General features: G+C 42.2%; 1 protein-coding gene across 7 annotated transcripts in view; it reads right to left on the bottom strand.

The window, feature by feature from the left end:
• Positions 1 to 21,314, bottom strand: part of LOC132378004 (ubiquitin-like modifier-activating enzyme 1) — a 416,994-nt gene that overhangs the window by 227,153 nt on the left and 168,527 nt on the right. For all 7 annotated transcript variants that reach the window (XM_059944584.1, XM_059944583.1, XM_059944586.1 and 4 more), the window contains one exon: positions 6,295 to 6,484. In XM_059944584.1, coding sequence (XP_059800567.1) covers positions 6,295 to 6,484 — 190 coding nt within the window. The remainder of the gene's footprint in view (positions 1 to 6,294; positions 6,485 to 21,314) is intronic.

The raw sequence follows: 21,314 nt of genomic DNA on the forward strand, positions 1-21,314 counted from the left end.
GAAAGGATGAGGAAGGCAGTAGTAATAGGGGACTCTATAGTTAGGGGGTTAGACAGGTGATTCTGTGGACACAGGAAAGAAACTCAGATGGTATTTTGCCTCCCAGGTGCCAGGGCCCAGGATATTTCAGATCGTGTCCAAGATATTCTGCAGTGGGAGGGAGAACAGCCAGAGGTCGTGGTACATATTGGTACCAACGAAATAGGTAGGAAAAGGGAAGAGGTCCTGAAAAAAAGACTACAGGGAGTTAGGAAGGAAGCTGAGAAGCAGGACCGCAAAGGTAGTCATCTTGGGATTACTGCCTGTGCCACGCGACAGTGAGAATAGGAAAAGGATGAGGTGGAGGATAAATGAGTGGCTGAGGGATTGGAGCAGTGGGCAGGTTGCACTTGAATCCCAGGGGGACCAATATCCTGGAGGGGAGGTTTGATAAGGCTACTGGGGAGAGTTTAAACTAGAATTGTTGGGGGGGGGGGTGGGAACTAAACTGAAGAGACTGGGGAAGAGGCAGCTGGCTCACAAATAGAGAAAGCTAGGAGACAGTGTGTGAGGGAGGATAGGCAGGTGATAGGGAAGGGACGTGGTCAGACCGACGGTTTAACACAAGGAGTGTTGTGAGCAAAGCCGATGAGCTTAGAGCATGGATCAGTACTTGGAGATACGATGTGGTAGCCATTACAGAGACTTGGATGGCTCAGGGACAGGAATGGTTACATTAAGTGCCAGGTTTTAGATGTTTCAGAAAGGACAGGGAGGGAGGCAAAAGAGGTGGGGGGTATGGCACTATTGATCAGAGATAGTGTCATGGCTGCAGAGAAGGTGGACATCATATAACCATATAACAATCACAGCACGGAAACAGGCCATCTCGGCCCTCCTAGTCTGTGCCAAATTCTTAATCTCACCTAGTCCCACCTACCCGCACTCAGCCCATAACCCTCCACTCCTTTCCTGTCCATATACCTATCCAATTTTACCTTAAATGACACAACTGAACTGGCCTCTACTACTTCTACAGGAAGCTCATTCCACACAGCTATCACTCTCTGAGTAAAGAAATAACCCCTCGTGTTTCCCTTAAACTTCTGCCCCCTAACTCTCAAATCATGTCCTCTCGTTTGAATCTCCCCTACTCTCAATGGAAACAGCCTATTCACGTCAACTCTATCTATCCCTCTCAAAATTTTAAATACTTCGATTAAATCCCCCCTCAACCTTCTACGGTCCAATGAATAGAGACCTAACTTGTTCAACCTTTCCCTGTAACTTACGTGCTGAAACCCAGGTATCATCCTAGTAAATCGTCTCTGCACTCCCTCTAATTTATTGATATCTTTCCTATAATTCAGTGACCAGAACTGTACACAATATTCCAAATTTGGCCTTACCAATGCCTTGTACAATTTTAACATTACATCCCAACTTCTGTACTCAATGCTTTGATTTATAAAGGCCAAAGTTCCAAAAGCCTTCTTCACCACCCTATCTACATGAGACTCCACCTTCAGGGAACTATGCACTGTTATTCCTAGATCTCTCTGTTCCTCTGCATTCCTCAATGCCCTACCATTTACCCTGTATGTTCTATTTGGATTATTCCTGCCAAAATGTAGAACCTCACACTTCTCAGCATTAAATTCCATCTGCCAACGTTCAGCCCATTCTTCTAACCGGCATAAATCTCCCTGCAAGCTTTGAAAACCCACCTCATTATCCACAACACCTCCTACCTTAGTATCATCGGCATACTTACTAATCCAATTTACCACCCCATCATCCAGATCATTTATGTATATTACAAACAACATTGGGCCCAAAACAGATCCCTGAGGCACCCCGCTAGTCACCGGCCTCCATTCTGATAAACAATTATCCACCACTACTCTCTGGCATCTCCCATCTAGCCACTGTTGAATCCATTTTATTACTCCAGCATTAATACCTAATGACTGAACCTTCTTAACTAACCTTCCATGTGGAACTTTGTCAAAGGCTTTGCTGAAGTCCATATAGACTACATCCACTGCCTTACTCTCGTCAACATTCCTTGTAACTTCTTCAAAAAATTCAATAAGGTTTGTCAAACATGACCTTCCACGCACAAATCCATGCTGGCTACTCCTAATCATATCCTGTCTATCCAGATAATTATAAATACTATCTCTAAGAATACCTTCCATTAATTTACCCACCACTGATGTCAAACTGACAGGCCTATAATTGCTAGGCCTACTTCTAGAACCCTTTTTAAACAATGGAACCACATGAGCAATACGCCAATCCTCCGGCACAATCCCCGTTTCTAATGACATCTGAAAGATCTCTGTCAGAGCTCCTGCTATCTCTACACAAACTTCCCTCAAGGTCCTGGGGAATATCCAGTCAGGATGCAGAGATTTATCCACTTTTAAATTTCTTAAAAGCGCCAGTACTTCCACCTCTTTAATTGTCATAGGTTCCATAACTTCCTTACTTGTTTCCCACACCTTACACAATTCAATATCCTTCTCCTTAGTGAATACCGAAGAGAAGAAATCGTTCAAAATCTCTCCCATCTCCCTCGGCTCCACACATAGCTGACCACCCTGATTCTCTAAGGGGCCAATTTTATCCCTCACTATCCTCTTGCTTTTAATATAACTGTAGAAACCTTTCGGATTTTCTTTCACCTTATTTGCCAAACCAACCTTGTATCTTCTTTTAGCTTTTCTAATCTCTTTCTTAAGATTCCTTTTACATTCTTTATATTCCTCGAGCAATTCCTTTACTCCATGCTGCCTATATCTATTGTAGACATCCCTCTTTTTCCTAACCAAGTTTCTAATATCCCTTGAAAACTGTGGTGCTTTCAAACCTTTAACCTTTCCTTTCAACCTAACAGGAACATAAAGATTCTGTACCCTCATAATTTCACCCTTAAATGACCTCCATTTCTCTATTACATCCTTCCCATAAAACAACTTGACCCAATCCACTCTCTCTAAATCCCTTCACATCTCCTCAAAGTTAGCCTTTCTCCAATCAAAAATCTCAACTCTAGGTCCAGTCCTGTCCTTCTCCATAATTATATTGAAGCTAATGCTATTGTGATCACTGAACCCGAAGTTCTCCCCAACACATACATCTGTCAGCTGACCTATTGCATTCCCTAACAGGAAATCCAACACTGCCCCATCTCTAGTCGGTACTTCTATGTATTGTTGCAAAAAACTATCCTGCACACATTTCACAAACTTTAAACCATCCAGCCCTTTTACAGAATGAGCTTCCCAATCTATGTGTGGAAAATTAAAATCTCCCACAATCACCACCTTGTGTTTACTACAAATGGAGGGATTGTCTACGGAGTCTCTGTGGGTGGAGATTAGGAACAGGACGGGGTCAATAACATTACTGGGTGTTTTTTATCGGCCGCTCAATAGGAACAGGGATATCGAGGAGCAGAGAGGGAAACACATCCTGGAAAGGTGTAATAATAACAGAGTTATCGTGATGGGAGATTTTAATTTCCCAAATATCGATTGGCATCTCCCTAGGGTAGTGGTCACCAATCTTTTGAAGCCCAAGATCCCGTACCTCGGCCTTAGTGAAAGGCGAGATCGACTCCAAATCAATTAGTTACACGCATGCACACCGGGGCAGAAAAGACCGGAAGTAAAACCCCGCAACAAGGAAGTAGAAATAATGTATGAACAGCAGGAGTCACTACCCTTTTTTGTACCGTGGACCCGTTTAATATTGACAATATTGTTGTGGACCGGCCGACGGAGTGGGGTGGGGGGGGTGTTAAACACGATGGGAATACAGCGATATTCGAAGCAGGTTCCTTATGTCCAGTCTATTCCGCAATTTAGTTTTTGTGGCTCTCAGCACTTAGCTGCTGTCCCACTTGTTCACGTTATTTCTGCTCAAAAAACTCAGTAGGTTTGTCTTTAAGTGAAGGGTTCTTGGACTCGGTACAGAAGCAGTTTTTAGTGCTTCATTGCCTCATTAGACAGCCTCCCGCCCGCCTTCCGCCAGACGCCCTGGCCAGGTGCGGTTGTTCCCGTACCGGGTCCATGGTGATCACTGTTCAAAGAGAGCGACCGACCGACCGAGCAAGGAGTGCGACAGAGTGCCCGCCCGTCCCCCTTGTAGGATCTATTGGCTGACAGAAGTCTGGCTCGAGGGATGTCTTTCTGTAGATTGCAGCGAGGTAGCTGCTCTCATACTTAGAAACCCTGAGCCCGAATTAGGTCGTCTGCAAAAATTTTAACACTGGGTTCCCCACGAACATTCGGAGTGCTAAACAAGTTCAGAGACAGCGCCCATCTGTTTGCGCTCCAAGCCAGTAGCAACGACACTTCTCGCTAGCCACCCAAGGCCGCCAGTTACCCAAGGCCAACCAGTGATCGCTGACACGCTTGGGTAATGACCTCGTGTGTATTCAAGATCAACAGTGGGTGTGATAGGGAGTGAGGAAAGGTGCAGCTGACTCGTATCATTTCCTTGCGGTTCGGTGGTTGGGGACCACTGAAGTACACTGTAGTGCATGGCGGGGGAGCTACATGCATGCGCACTGGGCAGAAAGAATGGAACTAAAACCCTGCAACCCAGAAACAATCTCTCAACAGTATTTGTGTATTTATTTTTCATTTTTTTTGGGATCTACTGGGAAAGTCTCAAAGATCAACCAGTCGATCGCAATCGACAGGTTGGCAACCACTACCATAGAGCAAGGGGTTTAGATGGGGTGAGTTCAGGAAGGTTTCCTGATACAATATGTAGATAAGCCTACAAGAGGAAAGGCTGTACTTGATCTGGTATTGGGAAATGATCAGGTTTCTCAGCGGGAGAGCATTTTGGAGATAGTGAACATAATTCTATCTCCTTTACAATAGCATTGGAGAGAGAGAGGAACAGACAACTTAGAAAAGTGTTTGATTGGAGTAAGGGGAATTATGAGGGTATCAGGAAGCTTTATTTGGAAACAGATGTTCTCAGGGAAAAGTACAGCAGAAATGTGGCAAATGTTCAGGGGATATCTGTGTGGAGTTCTGCATAGGTACATTCCAATGAGAGAGGGAAGTTATGGTAGGGTACAGGAACCGTGGTGTACAAAGGCTGTAATAAATCTAGTCAAGAAGAAAAGAAAAGCTTACAAAAGGTTCAGAGAGCTAGGTAATGTTAGAGATCTAGAAGATTAGAAGGCTAATAGGAAGAAGCTTAAGCAGGAAATTAGGAGGGCCAGAAGGGCTTGGCAGGCAGGATTAAGGAAAACTCATTTCTACAGGAAGGATGTGAAGGCCATAGAAAGGGTGCAGAGGAGATTTACAAGGATGTTGCCTGGATTGGGGAACATATCTTATGAGAATAGGTTGAGTAAACTTGGCCTTTTCTCCTTGGAGTGATGGAGGATGAGAGGTGACCTGATAGAAGTGTATAAGATGATGAGAGGCATTGATTATGTGGATAATCAGAGGCTTTTTCCCAGGGTTGAAATGGTTGCTAAAAGGGGACGCAGGTTTAAGGTACTGGGGAGTAGGTCAGAGGAGATGTCAGGGGTAAGTTTTTTATTCAGAGAGTGGTGAGTACTTGGAATGGGCTGCTGGCAACGATGGTGGAGGTGGATACGATAGAGTCTTTTAAGAGACTTTTGGATAGGTACATGGAGCTTAGAGAAATAGAGGGCTATGGGTAAGCCTAGTAACCTATAAGGTAGGGACATGCTTGGCACAACTTTGTGGGCCAAAGGGCCTATATTGTGCCATAGATTTTCTCTGTTTCTATGTAAGATAGCACCAATGACCATTGGTGACATCTTGTAGACTGCTTACTACTGGATACTCTTCTTCTTTTAAATATACTTCTTCTGAAATGGGATCAATTAGAGATTAAAATTAATGAGGCTGAGAGCAGAAAACGAATGTGTGTTCAGTGCCATCTTCCTGTGTTTGACCTTTCACTGGTGCCAGTGGAAAGCGCAGGAAACTTGTATCCACAGACTGCAATGTGGCTCACGGCTGTGGATAAACTTTTGGAGACTATACAGCTTGATGTTAGATTTTTAATGCTTTATGTGTTATTAGTTTGCTTTTTGCTCTTTGTGCAATTTGTGCTTTTTTCGCACATCTGATGTCTCCTTGTATGAGGGGCTTCTTTAAAAGGGTTCTATAGTGTTTCTTTGTTTTGTGGCTGTCTGAAAAAAGACAAATCTCAAGATTGTACACTGCATACTTACTTTGATAATGTACCTTGAACTTTGAAATCTACTTTCAACTTTGAACTTCTGAATGCTCAAAATGGGAAACTTACCAACTACAGCCTCATCTGCTGCCATTTCTTTGTCACTGGTATGGATTTTCATTCCTGATTTTGGGGTGAAGGGAGGAATGTTGATATACAGAAGGGTCTGTTGGATTGCAGCTCTGTCTTTGGACCCTTCTATGGAATAGTTTTTGGCAAACAGGTTAGCAGCTGCCACAATGTAGTCCATGTGAAGGGGCTATTTTAAAAAAGTGTAAAGAACATCAGTTAACATAACATCAAAACAGTCCAAAAAATTTTAATTTTTATTTAGAGATACAGCACTCTAATAGGCCCTTCCGGCCCAACGAGTCAGCATTGCCCTATTACACCTGTGACCAATTAACCTACTGTATGTCTTCGAAACGTGGGAAGAAACCAGAGCACCGGGAGGAAAGCCACACTGTCACAGGGAGAACATACAAACTTCTTACAGACAGTGGTGGGATTTAAACCCAGGTCACTGGCACTGTTAGAGTGTTATGCTAACCACCATCTAACATGCCTCCTGAAAGGTATTTTATATATAATAAACAAAGACTAATTAACAAAGACTCATCTTTCCAGGTGTTGCTTATGGAAGAAAATCTACATCATCCTTTGCATGAAGAAGTGTGCTTTAACTTCATGTGAGGTGCCTTGGAGTATTTTGGTTTCCTCTCCACGTCCACTCTATCTAGGCCTTTCAATATTCGATAGGTTTCAATGAGATCCCCTCTCATTCTTCTAAACTCCACCGTGTAAAGACCCAGGGCCATCAAAGACCATGGTTCTTGATTTTGTTGGCTGCTTTCCCAAGCCTTGGAACGTAAGCTGAACACACAAATTCAACAATAGCTTCAAGTAGCAACCCTGCTCTCACCCTAACAGGGGTATTACCCTTGTCCTATGCAGCTTTCCCCTCCCTCTCTCCCTCCTTGCAACTTAATACTTTCCTCATCTCCCCAGTTCTAATGTAGAGTTTTCAACTTGAAACATTAACTCTGTTTCTTATTCCACAGTTTCTGTATGACCTGCTGAATTCTTCTAGCAGGTTTCATTTTTATTTCAAGTTCATTGTTTTCTTACTCAGAGGCAACATGATCACAAGCCATGAATGACATTATTTTCAGGAAGTTCATGCTAAACACAGAAAATAAAGTGGAACAATTGAGAGTAGCACCGACTTTAGGATAAAGATTTATTTATCACATTTACATTGGAACATTGAAGTGTGTCGATTTGCATCAATGACCAATACAGTCTGAGGATTGTGCTGGGGACAGCCCTCAAGTGTTGCCAAGTTTTCAGCACCAACAGAGCATGCCCACAACTCACTATCCCTAACACAAAACTTCCCATCTTTGGAATGTGGAAGGATTCCACCTCAACACTGAACTAATCACTTAACACAGCAAGACTTTCAAGGGCTCTACAACTCATGTTCTCAGTATTTATTTATTATTTTTCAATTTAGAGATACAGCACTCTAATAGGCCCTTCCGGCCCAACAAGTTTGTTGACTTTTGCATATTGCTTGCTTATCAGGCTTTCTGTGTAGTTTTTCATTGATTCTATTTTATTTCTTTGTTCTATTTTGAATGTCTATGAGGAAATGAATATGGTGACACATATATACTTTGATAGTAAATTTACAGTACTTTGAACTTTGAATTTGAAACTGGAGCACCTACAGGAAGCCACACGGTTACAGGGAGAATGTACAAATTCCTTATTGACAGCGGTTGATATTGAATCTCTATTAGTGATCGCTGCTGCTGTATTGTGATTGCGCTAACTGCTACACTACCATGTAATACCCAAAGTGTATTGTTAAATCTCTGTAAAAGGAAATGTGATTTCACTCAAAGTGTGGCATAGGTGGAAATACACTTCAGAATTGACTGAATTGAGCCACTGTGAGCAAAGGGGAAGTGGAATGCTGCCCTGCCCTTTTCCTCAAATTGAACAGAGCTGCAGAAAAAGAAAGTGGAACTGTCTGAGGTGTTAAGGTGTGACCTAGTTTCTGAGACATGAGTAGGGTGGGCCATTTATTCTGTCAACTCAATCATGGCTCTTTAAAGATTTTTCTCAGCAGGAGATATGGGATACCACACAAGATCTGTACTTTGCAGGAATGGAGAGCATTCAATGGAGATGATCATTAAACAATGCTACGAGATTGAACACCATACCATCAAGATTTAATTCTCCTGGAATGTTCCACAATAGTAAAATTCTTCACCAACCAGTGTGTGGCAAAAAATGCAAAAGCCCACTACCATAATTTGAAGGTTGGGATGTTTCCAAGTGAAAAGGATCCAACTATAAAGGAATTTTCTGTAGTTGCACACACAAAATTCTGGAGGAACTCAGCAGATCAGGCAGCATCTGTGAACCACATCCTCCCCCACCCAACTACCTTCCCCCGATGGCTTAACCTATCACTTTCCAGTTTGTGCTCCTTCCCTTGTATAACCTTCTTATTCTGACTTCTTCTTCCTTCCTTTCCAGTCTTGATGAAGAGTCTCAGCCCAAAACATTGACTGCTTATGCCTGTCCATAGATGCTGCCTGACCTGCTGAGTTCATCCAGTGTTTTATGTGTAGTACTCAGGCTTTCCAGCATTTGCAGAATTTTTTGTGTTTAGGAATTTCTTTCCCTTACTGCCTGGAATTAGGTGTGCAAGAATATGGTGGGGAGAGGAGATGAAGCCAAGTGGCCACTGAGTATATTCTTGTGGTTTTCTGCTGCTGTAGTCCATCCACTTCAAGGTTCAATGTGTTTTGCATTAGAGATGCTCTTCTGCATACTACAGTTGTGACGTTGTAGGCAGGTGTATAGGGTTTACTGGGATCTGGAATTAGCCATGATGGAATGGCAGAGCAAACTGGATGGGTGATGGAATGGCAGAGCAAACTGGACGGGTTGAATAGCCTAATGGTGTTCCTATGTCTTACAGATGTGTGGTTATTTGAGTTACTGTCACCTTCATGTCAGCTTGAACCAGTCTGGCCATTCTCCCGGGCCTCTTCCATTAACAAGGCATTTTTGCCCACAGAACTGCCACTCACTGGGTGTTTTTTTGTTTTCTGCACCAATCTCTGTAAACTCTAGAGACTGTTCACGGAAATCACAGATCAGTAGTTTTTGAAATACTCAATCCACCCTGTCAAGAACTTGTCACTGTCCGCTTTCATGAGAATGATTCCAGGAACGAAAGAGTTAACCTATGAGGAGTGTTTGATAGCTCTGAGCCTGGACTTGCTGGAGTTTAGAAAAATGAAACCTATTGCATATTGAAAGGTCTAGGCAGAGTATATGTGGAGAGGGTGTTTCCTTTTGTGAATGAGTCCAGACCAGAGAGCACTGTTTTAAAATAGAGAGTCATCCATTTGACTTAGAACAGAGATGAGGAGGAATTCGTTTAGCCAGAGGGTGGTGAATCTTTGGAATTCATTGACATGGATGGCTGTGGAGGCCAAGTCATTGAGTGTATTAAAACAGAGGTGGATAGGTCCTTGATTACTCAGGGCATCAAAAGTTACAGAGACAAGGCAGGAGAACGTTGTTGACAGGGATAATAAATCAACCATGATGGAATAGCAGAGCAGACTTTATAGGTAAATGGCCTAATCCTGATCTTGTGTCTTATGGTCTAAATGCTCCTGGTTCAGGAATAGTTGTTACTCTTTAACCATCGGTCTCCTGAACTCACTCACTGAACAAAACTTATTCACTTTGAAGGAGCCTACAACTCGTGTTCTATCTATTTTTTTTTGTGTTTGCACAACTTGTCAGTCTTTGTATGTAGTTTTTCACTGATTCTATTGTACTTATTGTTCCATTGTGAATTCCTGCAAGAAAATGAATCTCAGTCTAGCATTTGGTAACATATAGGTATTTTGATAATAAATTTACTTTGAGCTTTTGAACTTGGAAATATGCCCAATGATTTGGCCTCCACAGCCGTCTGTGTCAATGAATTTCACAGATTCACCACTCTCTGGCTAAAGAAATTCCTCCTCATTGCCATTCTAAAGGGATGTCCTTGTATTCTGAGGCTGATTGTGTTACCTAACTCCCTTGCAATGTATCATTAGTTTGTTTTATATGTTTTATAAAGGATTTTATATGTTTTATATAGGATTTACAAGTATCCTGTGCCCAATCCAAGACAATTTGCACAGGATCCTAACAAATGGAGGAAGAAGTTACAACTGTATGAGATATTCAAGAAGTTCAGCATTATTCACAGCCTTAATGTAATACATCCTATGTCCCATCAGTACTAGTGACTACGTAACATCTCAGTGTGAAAAGTCCACACAGGTTAGAGAGGATGCAGAGCACATTTACCAGGATGCTGCCTGAACTAAAGTGTGTGTCCCATGAAGGTATGGCGAGCAAGCTAGGGCTTTTCTCTTTAGAGAGAAGGAGGATTAGAAGTGACTTGATAAAGCATAGATAGAGCGGACAGTCAAAGATCTTTACCCAGGGCAGAAAAGGCTACTATAAGGAGATGTAATTTTAAGGTGATTGGAGGTATGTGTCACGGGGATGTCAGAGGCAAGTTCTTTACACAGAGAATGGCGGGTGAGTGGGATGCCCTGACAGGGATGTTGGTAGTGGCACATACATCAGGTGCATTTAATAATCTCTTAGCTATGCACGTGGATGATAGAAAAATGGAGAGCTATGTGGGAGGGAAAGGTTAGATTATTCTTGGAGTAGGTTAAAGGGTCAGCACAACATCGTGGGCTGAAGATCTTCCATGGGTTATAGTGGGATTCTGTTCCTGTGAACTGTAAATAACCCCAACAGTTCACAAGTCAGAAATATGGCTGTTATCCATATTCACACATGGCAGAAGATGCCCACAGCCCTCCAAAAGCCAGCAAGTTCATCCTGCTGATCTCCTAAATCTTGATGGTACCCTCAGTGGCCACTTTATTAGGTACACCTGTAATTTGCTCATTAATGCAAATATTTAAGCAACAATCACATGGCAGCGATTCAATGCATACAAACATGCAGACATGGTCAGAAGGTTCAGTTGTTCAAACCAAACATCAGAATGGAGAAGGAATATGATCTAAGTGACTTTCACCATGGAATGATTGTTGGTGCCAGATGGATTGGTTTGAGTATCTCAGAAACTGCTCATCTCCCAGGGTCTTCATGCACAGAGTCTTTAGAATTTACAGAGAATGGTGCAAAAAACAAAAAATACCCAGTGAGTGGCAGCTATGTTGGTGAAAATGCCTTGTTAATGAGAAAGGTCAGAGGAGAGTGGCCAGACTGAGGTTACATCCACACTAGACTGGACAATTTTGAAAACGCCGGTTTCGCGCAAAAATGATAGGCGTCCACACTCTGCGTTTTAAAAAATATTTCTGTCCACATTGAAACGGAGATTTTGGCGAATCTCCTCTATTGCACATGCGCAGGACACATCTACCAAAAACAAGCGACATGTTTGGTGTCGAATCTCACCGTGTAAGTGCCTGTTTGTGCAGTTACAGACTAGAAAAACTTAAACAATGGGCAGCTGCTGGCTCTCGTGCAGGAGGGCTTAAAAGTGGAAAAAAAAACAAATACTGGAGCGTATGGAGGCAACCAACAGGGAGTTCACAGACAGTATGAACTGGCTGACGACGAACATTGAAAAACTGACTAACTCTATTGCATTAATAAAGCACCTTGTTAAATGTGTAAAACATGTCTGCATCAGTGTTATCTTGTATTTCCATACAATGTTACATTAGGTTGTTACACATCTATTGTCAGAGAAGTACTTACATAAATAGGTAAACCACCTTCATACGAGCAAGGACAGAAAACAGGGCAAAGTGAGTATACTTATTTATTCAGTAAGTTATGGGTCAAAGTATTTGATGAGTACATTTCTAACTCTTCTGGCTTCAGTCTCATTGCCGTCTGTTCTGAAATTGTTAGGTTATGTTCAGGAAAACAATGAAATGGCGCACTGCCGTCTGACAGCATTTTCAGATTTCTCCGGTTATCCTGTCCACGCTGCTCCGGCCAATCCGGCGTTTTCAAAATTACACAGTTTGGAGAGTGTTTCTGAAAAGCTCCGGTTTCGGGGGACGAAAACACCATTTTAGTGTGGACGGAGAGTAAAAACGAAGAGAAAAAGCTTCGGTTACGGATTTATCTGGTGTAGTGTGGATATAGCCTGATTCAAACTGACAGGAAGGTGATGGTAACTTAAACTACTTTTATACGCATTACAACAGTGCTGTGTAGAAGAGCATCTCTGAATACACAACATGTTGAACTGAAGTGGATGGGTTAAGCAGCGGAAGACAATGAACAGGACGTACCTAATAAAGTGGCTACTAACACAATGTTTCACAATTAACGAGTTTGTTAAGCATCACTTTACTAAGTAAACAATGCATATTTAACTGGAAAGTAAAACTTCGGTGTGGTAAAGCCGATAGAACTTTAGCTATTGTGAGAATAGTGCCGAGTCTAACAAAGTTCATCTGTTTCTCTTGACACTGGGCAAGCTGCAGCAAGCATAGACAGAGGGAGGGATCACTTGAAATTTACAAGAAAACAGAACAGAAATACAAATGATAATGGGAGGTGCCATTCCAAGGAATTCCGATACCAATAAAACTACTGACTTGGCTGTTTGGATTCAGAATTGGCTTGGCTGTGGAAGGAAAGGCAGTGGTCAGTAGGATGAATTCTATGTGGAACTCTGTGACTAGTGATGTTCTGCAGGGATAGTAAAATGTATTAGTCAAGAATATTAAAATAATAACTGTCTAGCATTCTGTTGTAAGACAACACATAGCGACATCCACAACTAGTCTACATTAATCTCTATCAATATGGGTAGCTCCACAATAGTAAATTCGGTAAGCAGCTGTACTCACATATGCTATCTCTTACACAGGACTTACATTCTCTTGACGCAATTTAGTTATGAAAGAAGTTTCTGTGATAACAGTATCTCTTGAACAACCCAGAATCCTCCATTACAGATTTAACTTCAGGACATTTACAAGGACAGGTGTGTAGGATCATTGGAGACCCAAGTCACCCAACCACAATCTATTCCGGCTGCTACCATCTGGGAAGCGGTACCGCAGCATAAAAGCCAGGACCAACAGACTCTGGGAGATCCTCTTCCATCAGGCTATCAGATTGATGAACTCATGCTGATTTGAGTGTACACTATATTACATTGACTATTTATTATAAATTATCATAAATTACTATCATTGCACATTACACATTTAGATGGAGCAGTAACGTAAAGATTTTTACTCCTCACATATATGAAGGATGTAAGAAATGAAATCAATTCAATTCATTAACTTTACATCATGAAGGCTCACATAATCAATTACCATACATGTTTACACTGTTTGGATACACACTGGTACTGTACTTTTTTTTATGTTGGTAGCTTATTACTACTACTTCCTTGATACTTTTACCAAAGCTTCTAATATGCCACTGTCCCCAGTTCAGACTTTATTGGGAGACCACACTTAGTGTGGATCAGTAATAGCAACTCCTTCTTGCTGACAATCAACAGAGGTACCCCTCAAGGATGCATGCTTAGCCAACTGCTCTACTCTCTCTTCACTCATGACTGTGCGGCTACACGCAGTTGAAATACCATCTATAAATTTTCTGATGACACCACTGTTGTTGGTAGAATCTCAGATGGTGACTTGAAGGCATGCAAGACTGAGACAGATCAGCTGGTGAGTGGTATCATAATAACAACCTCACACTTGATCTCAGCAAGATGCCAAAATTGATTGTGGGCTTTAAGAAGGGGAAGTTGGGAAAACACACACTAATTCTCATTGTAGTGCAAAGGGTTCGACCCTTCAAGTTCCTGGCTGGCAACATATTGTAGGATCTGATCTGGGTCCAACACATTCAAAACGGCAATTACTCAACTTCATTAGGGGTTTGAGGAGATTTGGTTATGTCACCACAGACACTTACAAAGTTTTATAGATGCACGGTGGAGAGCGCTCAAGTACTGATCCAGTAACATATTAACTTCCCTTTTGGAAGTTATATATTTTAGGTTCCTAGAAGTTAAATTCTACATCCCAACATGATGGGTAAAACAAAATTTTCTTGCTGACCTGCTGCCTCATTTTCTATTTACTAGCATTCTTCAGATTTGTAGTGTCACATCATTTTGTTCCATTTCAGCTGCAAATTGTACATGAGGCCAGTATCCATCCTGTTAAAACTGGCACTGCGTTATATTCTTTGTACATTTCCGATCCTATTGTTGTGCACACTGAATAGGGGCATTTCCACAAGATTAAAACTCTGTGAAACATCACAATGGCAATGAATAAGAGTGCACTTTATTTCATCATCCCCTTTTCACTGTAATCATCCTTGTTGTTCATACAGTTTCCAAAACAGTTCCAGTTAATTAAACTTGAAAACTGTTTTAGTGGTCACAGATTTCTAACTTGGAAATCTGATACTGAAAGCCTGGATTATTTGAATAAAATCACTCCACATCACTTTTGAAGTCCAATATATTTTAATTCAAAGTCATGCCTATAAAAACCATTTTGATAATGCAATTGAATAGTTTTCAACTCAAGCCACAATCCCTGTCCTCTGGCCTGTCTCTATGCTATCACCTGCTTTTACATCAACATCTGTTTGGCCCAGCTTTGTGAAAGGGCTGTATTATTTTTCAGAATGAGTAGGCTTGTGGTTTATCACCTCAGCACATTTCATTAAGCAGGTGTCTGAAGAGAGTGATGAGATTAATCAGAAATTGAAAAGGCTCCTTCACTCCTTGTGAAGAGTGGATTTAATTAGCCGTGGTACCACTTTCCAAAATCCTGATCGCCAACTCTGCTGCAGGAATAGCACCATATGAATGGCTTCATAGCAGCCAACTAATCAACCAAACAGTGATTAGTAAAAGAACACCATTAAATTTTAACTATGTCATGATAATGCAGTGAATTTAATAGTGTTGGAAACAAAGAAATGGAGAGGGTGTGTGAGAGAGAGAGAGAGCAAGAGGGAGAAAGGGGGTGAGAGAGAGAAGGAGGGGATAGAGGGGGGAGAAGAGGGGGATTGAAAGAGGGAGAGGGGGAAAGAGGGGGAGAGGGGGAGACAGGGGGAGAGAGAGGGGAAGAGAAAGGGGAGAGAGAGGGGAGGAAAGGGGGGAGGGTAGTAAAGGGGAGGGAGGGGAGAGGGAAGGAAAGGGAGGGAGAGAGAAGGGAGGGAGAGAGAAGGAAAGGGAAGGAGGGAGAGAAGGAAAGGGAAGGAGAGAAGGAAAGAAAAAAATGAGGGATCAATAATTAAACACTTCCATATTAGCACAAATACTTCTCAGTTTATCCCTCTCCTCCATCTTTGCCCTCACCTGGTTTCATCTATCGCCTTCTAGCTTGTCCTCCTTCCCCTCCCCCCAGCTTCTTTTTCTAGCTTCAATCCCCTGCCTTTCCAGTCCTGAAAAAGGGCCTCGCCCTGAAACATTGAGTGTTAACTCTTTTCCATCAATTGTGTCTGACCCGCCGAGTTCCTCCAGCATTTTGTGTGTGTTGTTCTGGATTTCCAGCATCTGCAGCAACTGCAAAATCTATTTTGTTTATATCTGCATCACTATCACTTGCCCAAAATATCCATGACTTGGCTGAACAACTAAAGTTAATGTCAAGACTATAAAATAACTGCTAGGAATCTCAAACGTGTACAAACAGGCACAATGCATGACTCTACTGACAGATGCACTCTGGGCAGTGACTCACTCCTTTTTTTAAGAAAAGGAGTGTTTTGATTTTGAAATAAAACTAGATTCCCATCAAGACTGTAACAACTGTTCCAGGATGTACACTAGAATTGATCTGACAAGAGTACAAATTTGAACAAGAATGTCGATATATACCTATACATAAATATAAAAATTCAGTCCACTTGATTTGTGCCCATTCAACTGGCCCTTCATCAGCATTACAACAATGTATGTCACTGACATACACTCAGTGGTCACTTTATTAGGTACCCCTGTACACCCACTCAGAAGACTATAAGACACAGGAGCAGAATTAGGTCATTCAGCCCAATGAGCATGTGCCGCCATTCTATCATGGCTGATCCCTATCCCACTTAATTCCATACACCCGCCTTCTCGCCATATCCTTTGATGTTCAGACGGATCAGGAAATAATCAATTTCTACCTTAAATATGCCCATGCACTTGGCCTCCACTGCAGTCTATGGCAGAGAATTCCACAGATTCACTACTCTCTAGCTAAAAAAATTCCTCCTTACTTCTGTTCCAAAAGGTTGCCCCTCAGTTTTGAGGCTGTGCCCTCTAGTTCTGGAAACCCCCAGCATAGGAAACCTCTTCTCCACATCCAAGCTATCTACAAACATTTGTAGTTTCAATATTCGGTAGGTTTCAATTCTTTTAATCCCCATACTCTTCTAAGTTCCAATGAGTACAGGCCCAACGCGTCCAAACGCTCCTCACAGATTAACTCCTTTGTTCTCTGAATCATCCTCGTGAACCTCCTCTGGACTTTTTCCAATGACAACACATCCTTGCTGAGATATGGGGCCAAAGCTGTTGACAATACTCCAAGTGCAGTGTGACTAGTGTCTTATAAAGGCTCAGCATTATCTCCTGCTTTCATATTCTATTCCCTTTGAAATAAATGCATTTGCCTTCTTTACCACAGACTCAACCTGTAGATTAACCTTCTGGGAGTCTTGCACGAGGATCCCCAAGACCCTCTGCACCTCTGATTTTTGAACCTTCTCCCCATTTAGATAATCATTTGCATTATCATCCCTTTTACCAAAATGCATTATCATTCCTTGTCCAACACGTATTCCATCTGACAATTTTTTTGCCCATTCTTCCAATTTGTCTAAGTCTTGCTGCAATCACATTGCTTCCTCAGCAATACCTACCTCTCCACCTATCTTCGTATCATCCTCAAACTTTGCCACAAAGCCATCAATTCCATTATCCAAATCATTGTCAAACAATGTGAAAAGTAACGGTCCCAATACTGACCCCAGAGGAACACCACTAATCACTGGCAGGCAACCAGAAAAGACCCTTTTATTCCAACTCACTGCCTCCTGCCTGTCAGCTTTTCCTCTATCCATGCCAGTATCTTTTGTGTAACACTATAGGATTTGTGTAACACTATATACCCATGACCATAAGACATAGGAGTAGAATAAAGCCATTCAGCTCATCGAGTCTCTTCTGTCATTCCATCAAGGCTGATCCCAGATCCCAGATCCCACTCAAACCCATACACCTGCTTTTTCACCATAATGTTTGATGCCCTGACCAATCAGGAAACTATCAACTTCCTCTTCAAATATACCCATGGTCTTGGCCTCCACAGCTACGTGTGGCAGAGCATTCCACAGATTTACTATTCCCTGGCTAAAAAAATTCCTTCTTACCTCTGTTCTAAAGCATCGCCCCTCAATTTTGAAGCTAGTTCTGACATCCCCACCAGAGGAAACATCCTCTCAACAGCCAGCTTATTTTGCCCTTTCAACATTCCATAGGTTTCAATGAGCTCCCTCCCGCATTCTTCTAAATTCCAGTGAGTACAGACCCAAAGCTGCCAAATGCTCCTCACACGTTAACTCTTTCACTCCTGGAATCATTCTCATGAATCTCCTCTGGACTGTCTTCAGTGATGACACATCCCTTCTAAGTTAGGGGCTCAAAACTGTTGAAAATAGTCCAAGTGCGGCCAACTAGTGCCGTATAAAGCCTCAGCATTATCTCCTTGTTTTTATATTCTATTCAGCTTGAAGTAAATGCCAACATTGCATTTGCCTTCTTTACCACAGCCTCAACCTGTAAATTAACCTTCTGGGAGTCTTGCTCGAGGACACCCAAGTCCCTTTGCACCTCTGATGTTTGAATTTTCTCTCCATTTTTGTTCCTTTTACAAAAACACATTATCATACATTTCCCAACTCTGTATTCCATCTACCAGTTTTTTATCCATTCTTCCAATTTGTCTATGTCCTTTTGCAATTGCATTCCTTCGTCAACACTACCTACCATCCCCTCCATCTACCTTCATATCATCTGCAAACTTTGCTACAAAACCATCAATTCCATTATCTAAATCAATGGTAAACAATGTGAAAAGTAATGGTCCCAAAACTGACCCCCGAGGAACACCACTAGTCACTGGCAGCCAACCAGAAAAAGAACTGCTTATTCCCACTCGCTGCCTCCTGCCTGTCAGCCATTCCTCTATCCATGCCAGTATCTTTCAGTAATGCCATGGGATTTTATCTTGTTAAGCAGCTTCACGTGTGGCACCTTAACAAATGTATTTTGAAAATCCAAGTAATTGACATCGACTTCCTCTCTTTTGTCCACCCTGCTTTTTACTTAGAAGCACAGAAAACCTACAAGACAATACAGGCACTTCGGCCCACAAAGCTGTGGCGAGCATTGTCCTTACCTGAGAAATTACCTTGGGTTACCCACAGCCCTCTATTTTTCTAAGCTTCATGTACCTGTCCAGAAGTCTTTTAAAAGACCCTATCGTATCCACCTCCACCACCGTCACCGGCAGCCCATTCCACGTACTCACCACTCCCTGTGTAAAAAACTTACCCCTGACATCTCCTCTGTACCTACTTCCAAGCATATTAAAACTGTGCCCTCTCGTGCTAGCCATTTCAGCCCTGGGAAAAAGCCTCTGATTATCCACACAAACAATACCTCTCATCATTTTATACACCTCTATCAGGTCACCTCTTATCCTCCATCGCTCCAAGGAAAAAAGGCCGAGTTCACTCAACCTATTCTCATAAGACATGCTCCCCATATCCAGGTAACATCCTTGTAAATCTCCTCTGCACCCTTTCTATGGTTTCTACATCCTTCCTATAGTGAGGCACCAGAACCGAACCCAGTACCTCAAGTGGGGTCTGACCAGGGTCCTATATAGCTGCAACATTTCCTCTCGGCTCATAAACTCAATCCCATGATTGATGAAGGCCAATGCACCTTATGCCTTCTTAACCACAGAATCAACCTGCACAGCACCTTTGGACTCAAACCTCAAGATTCCTCTGATCCTCCACACTGCCAAGAGTCTTACCATTAATACTATATTCTGCCATCATATTTGATGTACCAAAATGAAACACCTCACACTTATCTGGGTTGAACTCCATCTGCCACTTCTCAGCCCAGTTTTGCATCCTATCAATGTCCCACTGTAACCCCTGACAGCCCCACACACTATCCACAACACCCCCAAACTTTGTGTAATCAGCAGTTTTACTAACCCATCCCTGTACTTCCTCTTCCAGGTCATTTATAAAAATCATGAGGAGTAGGGGCCCCAGAATAGATCCCTGAGGCACACCACTGGTCACCCACCTCCATGCAGAATATGACCTGTCTGCAACTACTCTGCCTTCTGTGGGCAAATTAGTTCTGGATCCACAAAGGAATGTCCCCTTGGGTTCCATGCCTCCTTGCTTTCTTAATAAGCCTTTCATGGGTATCTTGTCAAATGCCTTGTGGAAATCCATATACACTACATCATCTGCTCTACCTTCATCAATGTGTTTAGTCACATCCTCAAAAAAATTCAATCAGGCTCATAAGGTGTGACCTGCCCTTGACAAAGCCATGCTAACTATTCCTAATCATATTATACTCTCCAAATGTTCATAAATCCTACCTCTCAGGATCTGCTCCATCAATTTACCAATCACTGAAGTAAGACTCACTGGTCTATAATTTCCTGGGCTATCTTTACTCCCTTTCTTAAATAATGGAACAATATCTGCAACCCTCCAATCCTCTGGAACCTCTCCCATCCCCATTGATGATGCAAAGATCATTGCCAGAGGCTCAGCAATCTCCTCCCTTGCCTCCTACGGTAGCCTGGGGTACATCCCATTTGGTCCCGGTGACTTACCGAATTTGATTCTTTCCAAAAGCTCTAGCACATCCTCTTCCGTAATTAACATTTACATATTCAAGCTTTTCAGTCTGCTGTAAGTCATCCCTACAATCACCATGATCCTTTTCTGTAGTGAATACTGAAGCAAAGTAGTCATTAAGTACCTCTGCTATCTCCTCTGGTTCCATACCCACTTTGCCACTGTCACACTTGATTGGTCCTACTCTCTCACTTCTTATCTTCTTGCTCTTCACATACTTGTAGAATACCTTGGGGTTTTCCTTAATCCTGTCCACCGAGGTCTTCTCATGGCCCCTTCTGGCTCTCCTAATTTCTTTCTTCAAAGAACTCTAACAGACTTGTCAGGCAAGATTTCCCTTCACTGAAATCATGCGGACTTTGACTTATTCTGTCACTAGTCTCCATGTACCCTGAAACCTCATCCTGAATAACGGACTCTATCATTTTCCCAAACATTGAGGTTAAGCTATCTGGCCTATAATTTCCTTTCTTTTGCCTTCTCCCCTTCTTAAAGAGTGCAGTAACATTTCCAATCTTCTAGTCCTCTGAAAGCAAGCCAGACTCAATTGATTCTTGAAAGATCATGACCAATGCTTCTGTTATCTCTTTAGTAGTCTCTTTCAAAACTCTGGGGTGTAGTCTATCTGGTCCAGGTGACTTATGCACCTTTAGACCTTTCAGTCTGCTGAGCAATTTTTCCTTTATAATAGCATTGGCACTCACTCCTGCTCTCTGACACCCACAGACCTCTGACATACTGCTAGTGTCTTCCACAGTGAAGACTGATGCTAAGTATTTAATAAGTTCATCTTCCATTTCTTTGTCCCCATTACTATGTCACTAGCATCATTTTCCAGTGGTTCAGTATTAATTCTCACCCCTGCTTTTCTCTTTATATAAAAAAAGCTTTTGGCAACCAGCTTTATATTATTGGCTAGTTTGCTCCATATTTCATCTTTTCCCTTTTTATGGCTTCTTTAGCTGTCTTTGTTGTGTTTTAAAAACTTCCCACTCAGTTTTGCTACCTTATATGTCCTTTCCTTGGCTTTTATGCAGTCCTTAACTTCCTTT

Source organism: Hypanus sabinus, chromosome 19 (assembly GCF_030144855.1).
Source record: "Hypanus sabinus isolate sHypSab1 chromosome 19, sHypSab1.hap1, whole genome shotgun sequence".
In the NCBI taxonomy this organism is placed as follows: domain Eukaryota; kingdom Metazoa; phylum Chordata; class Chondrichthyes; order Myliobatiformes; family Dasyatidae; genus Hypanus; species Hypanus sabinus.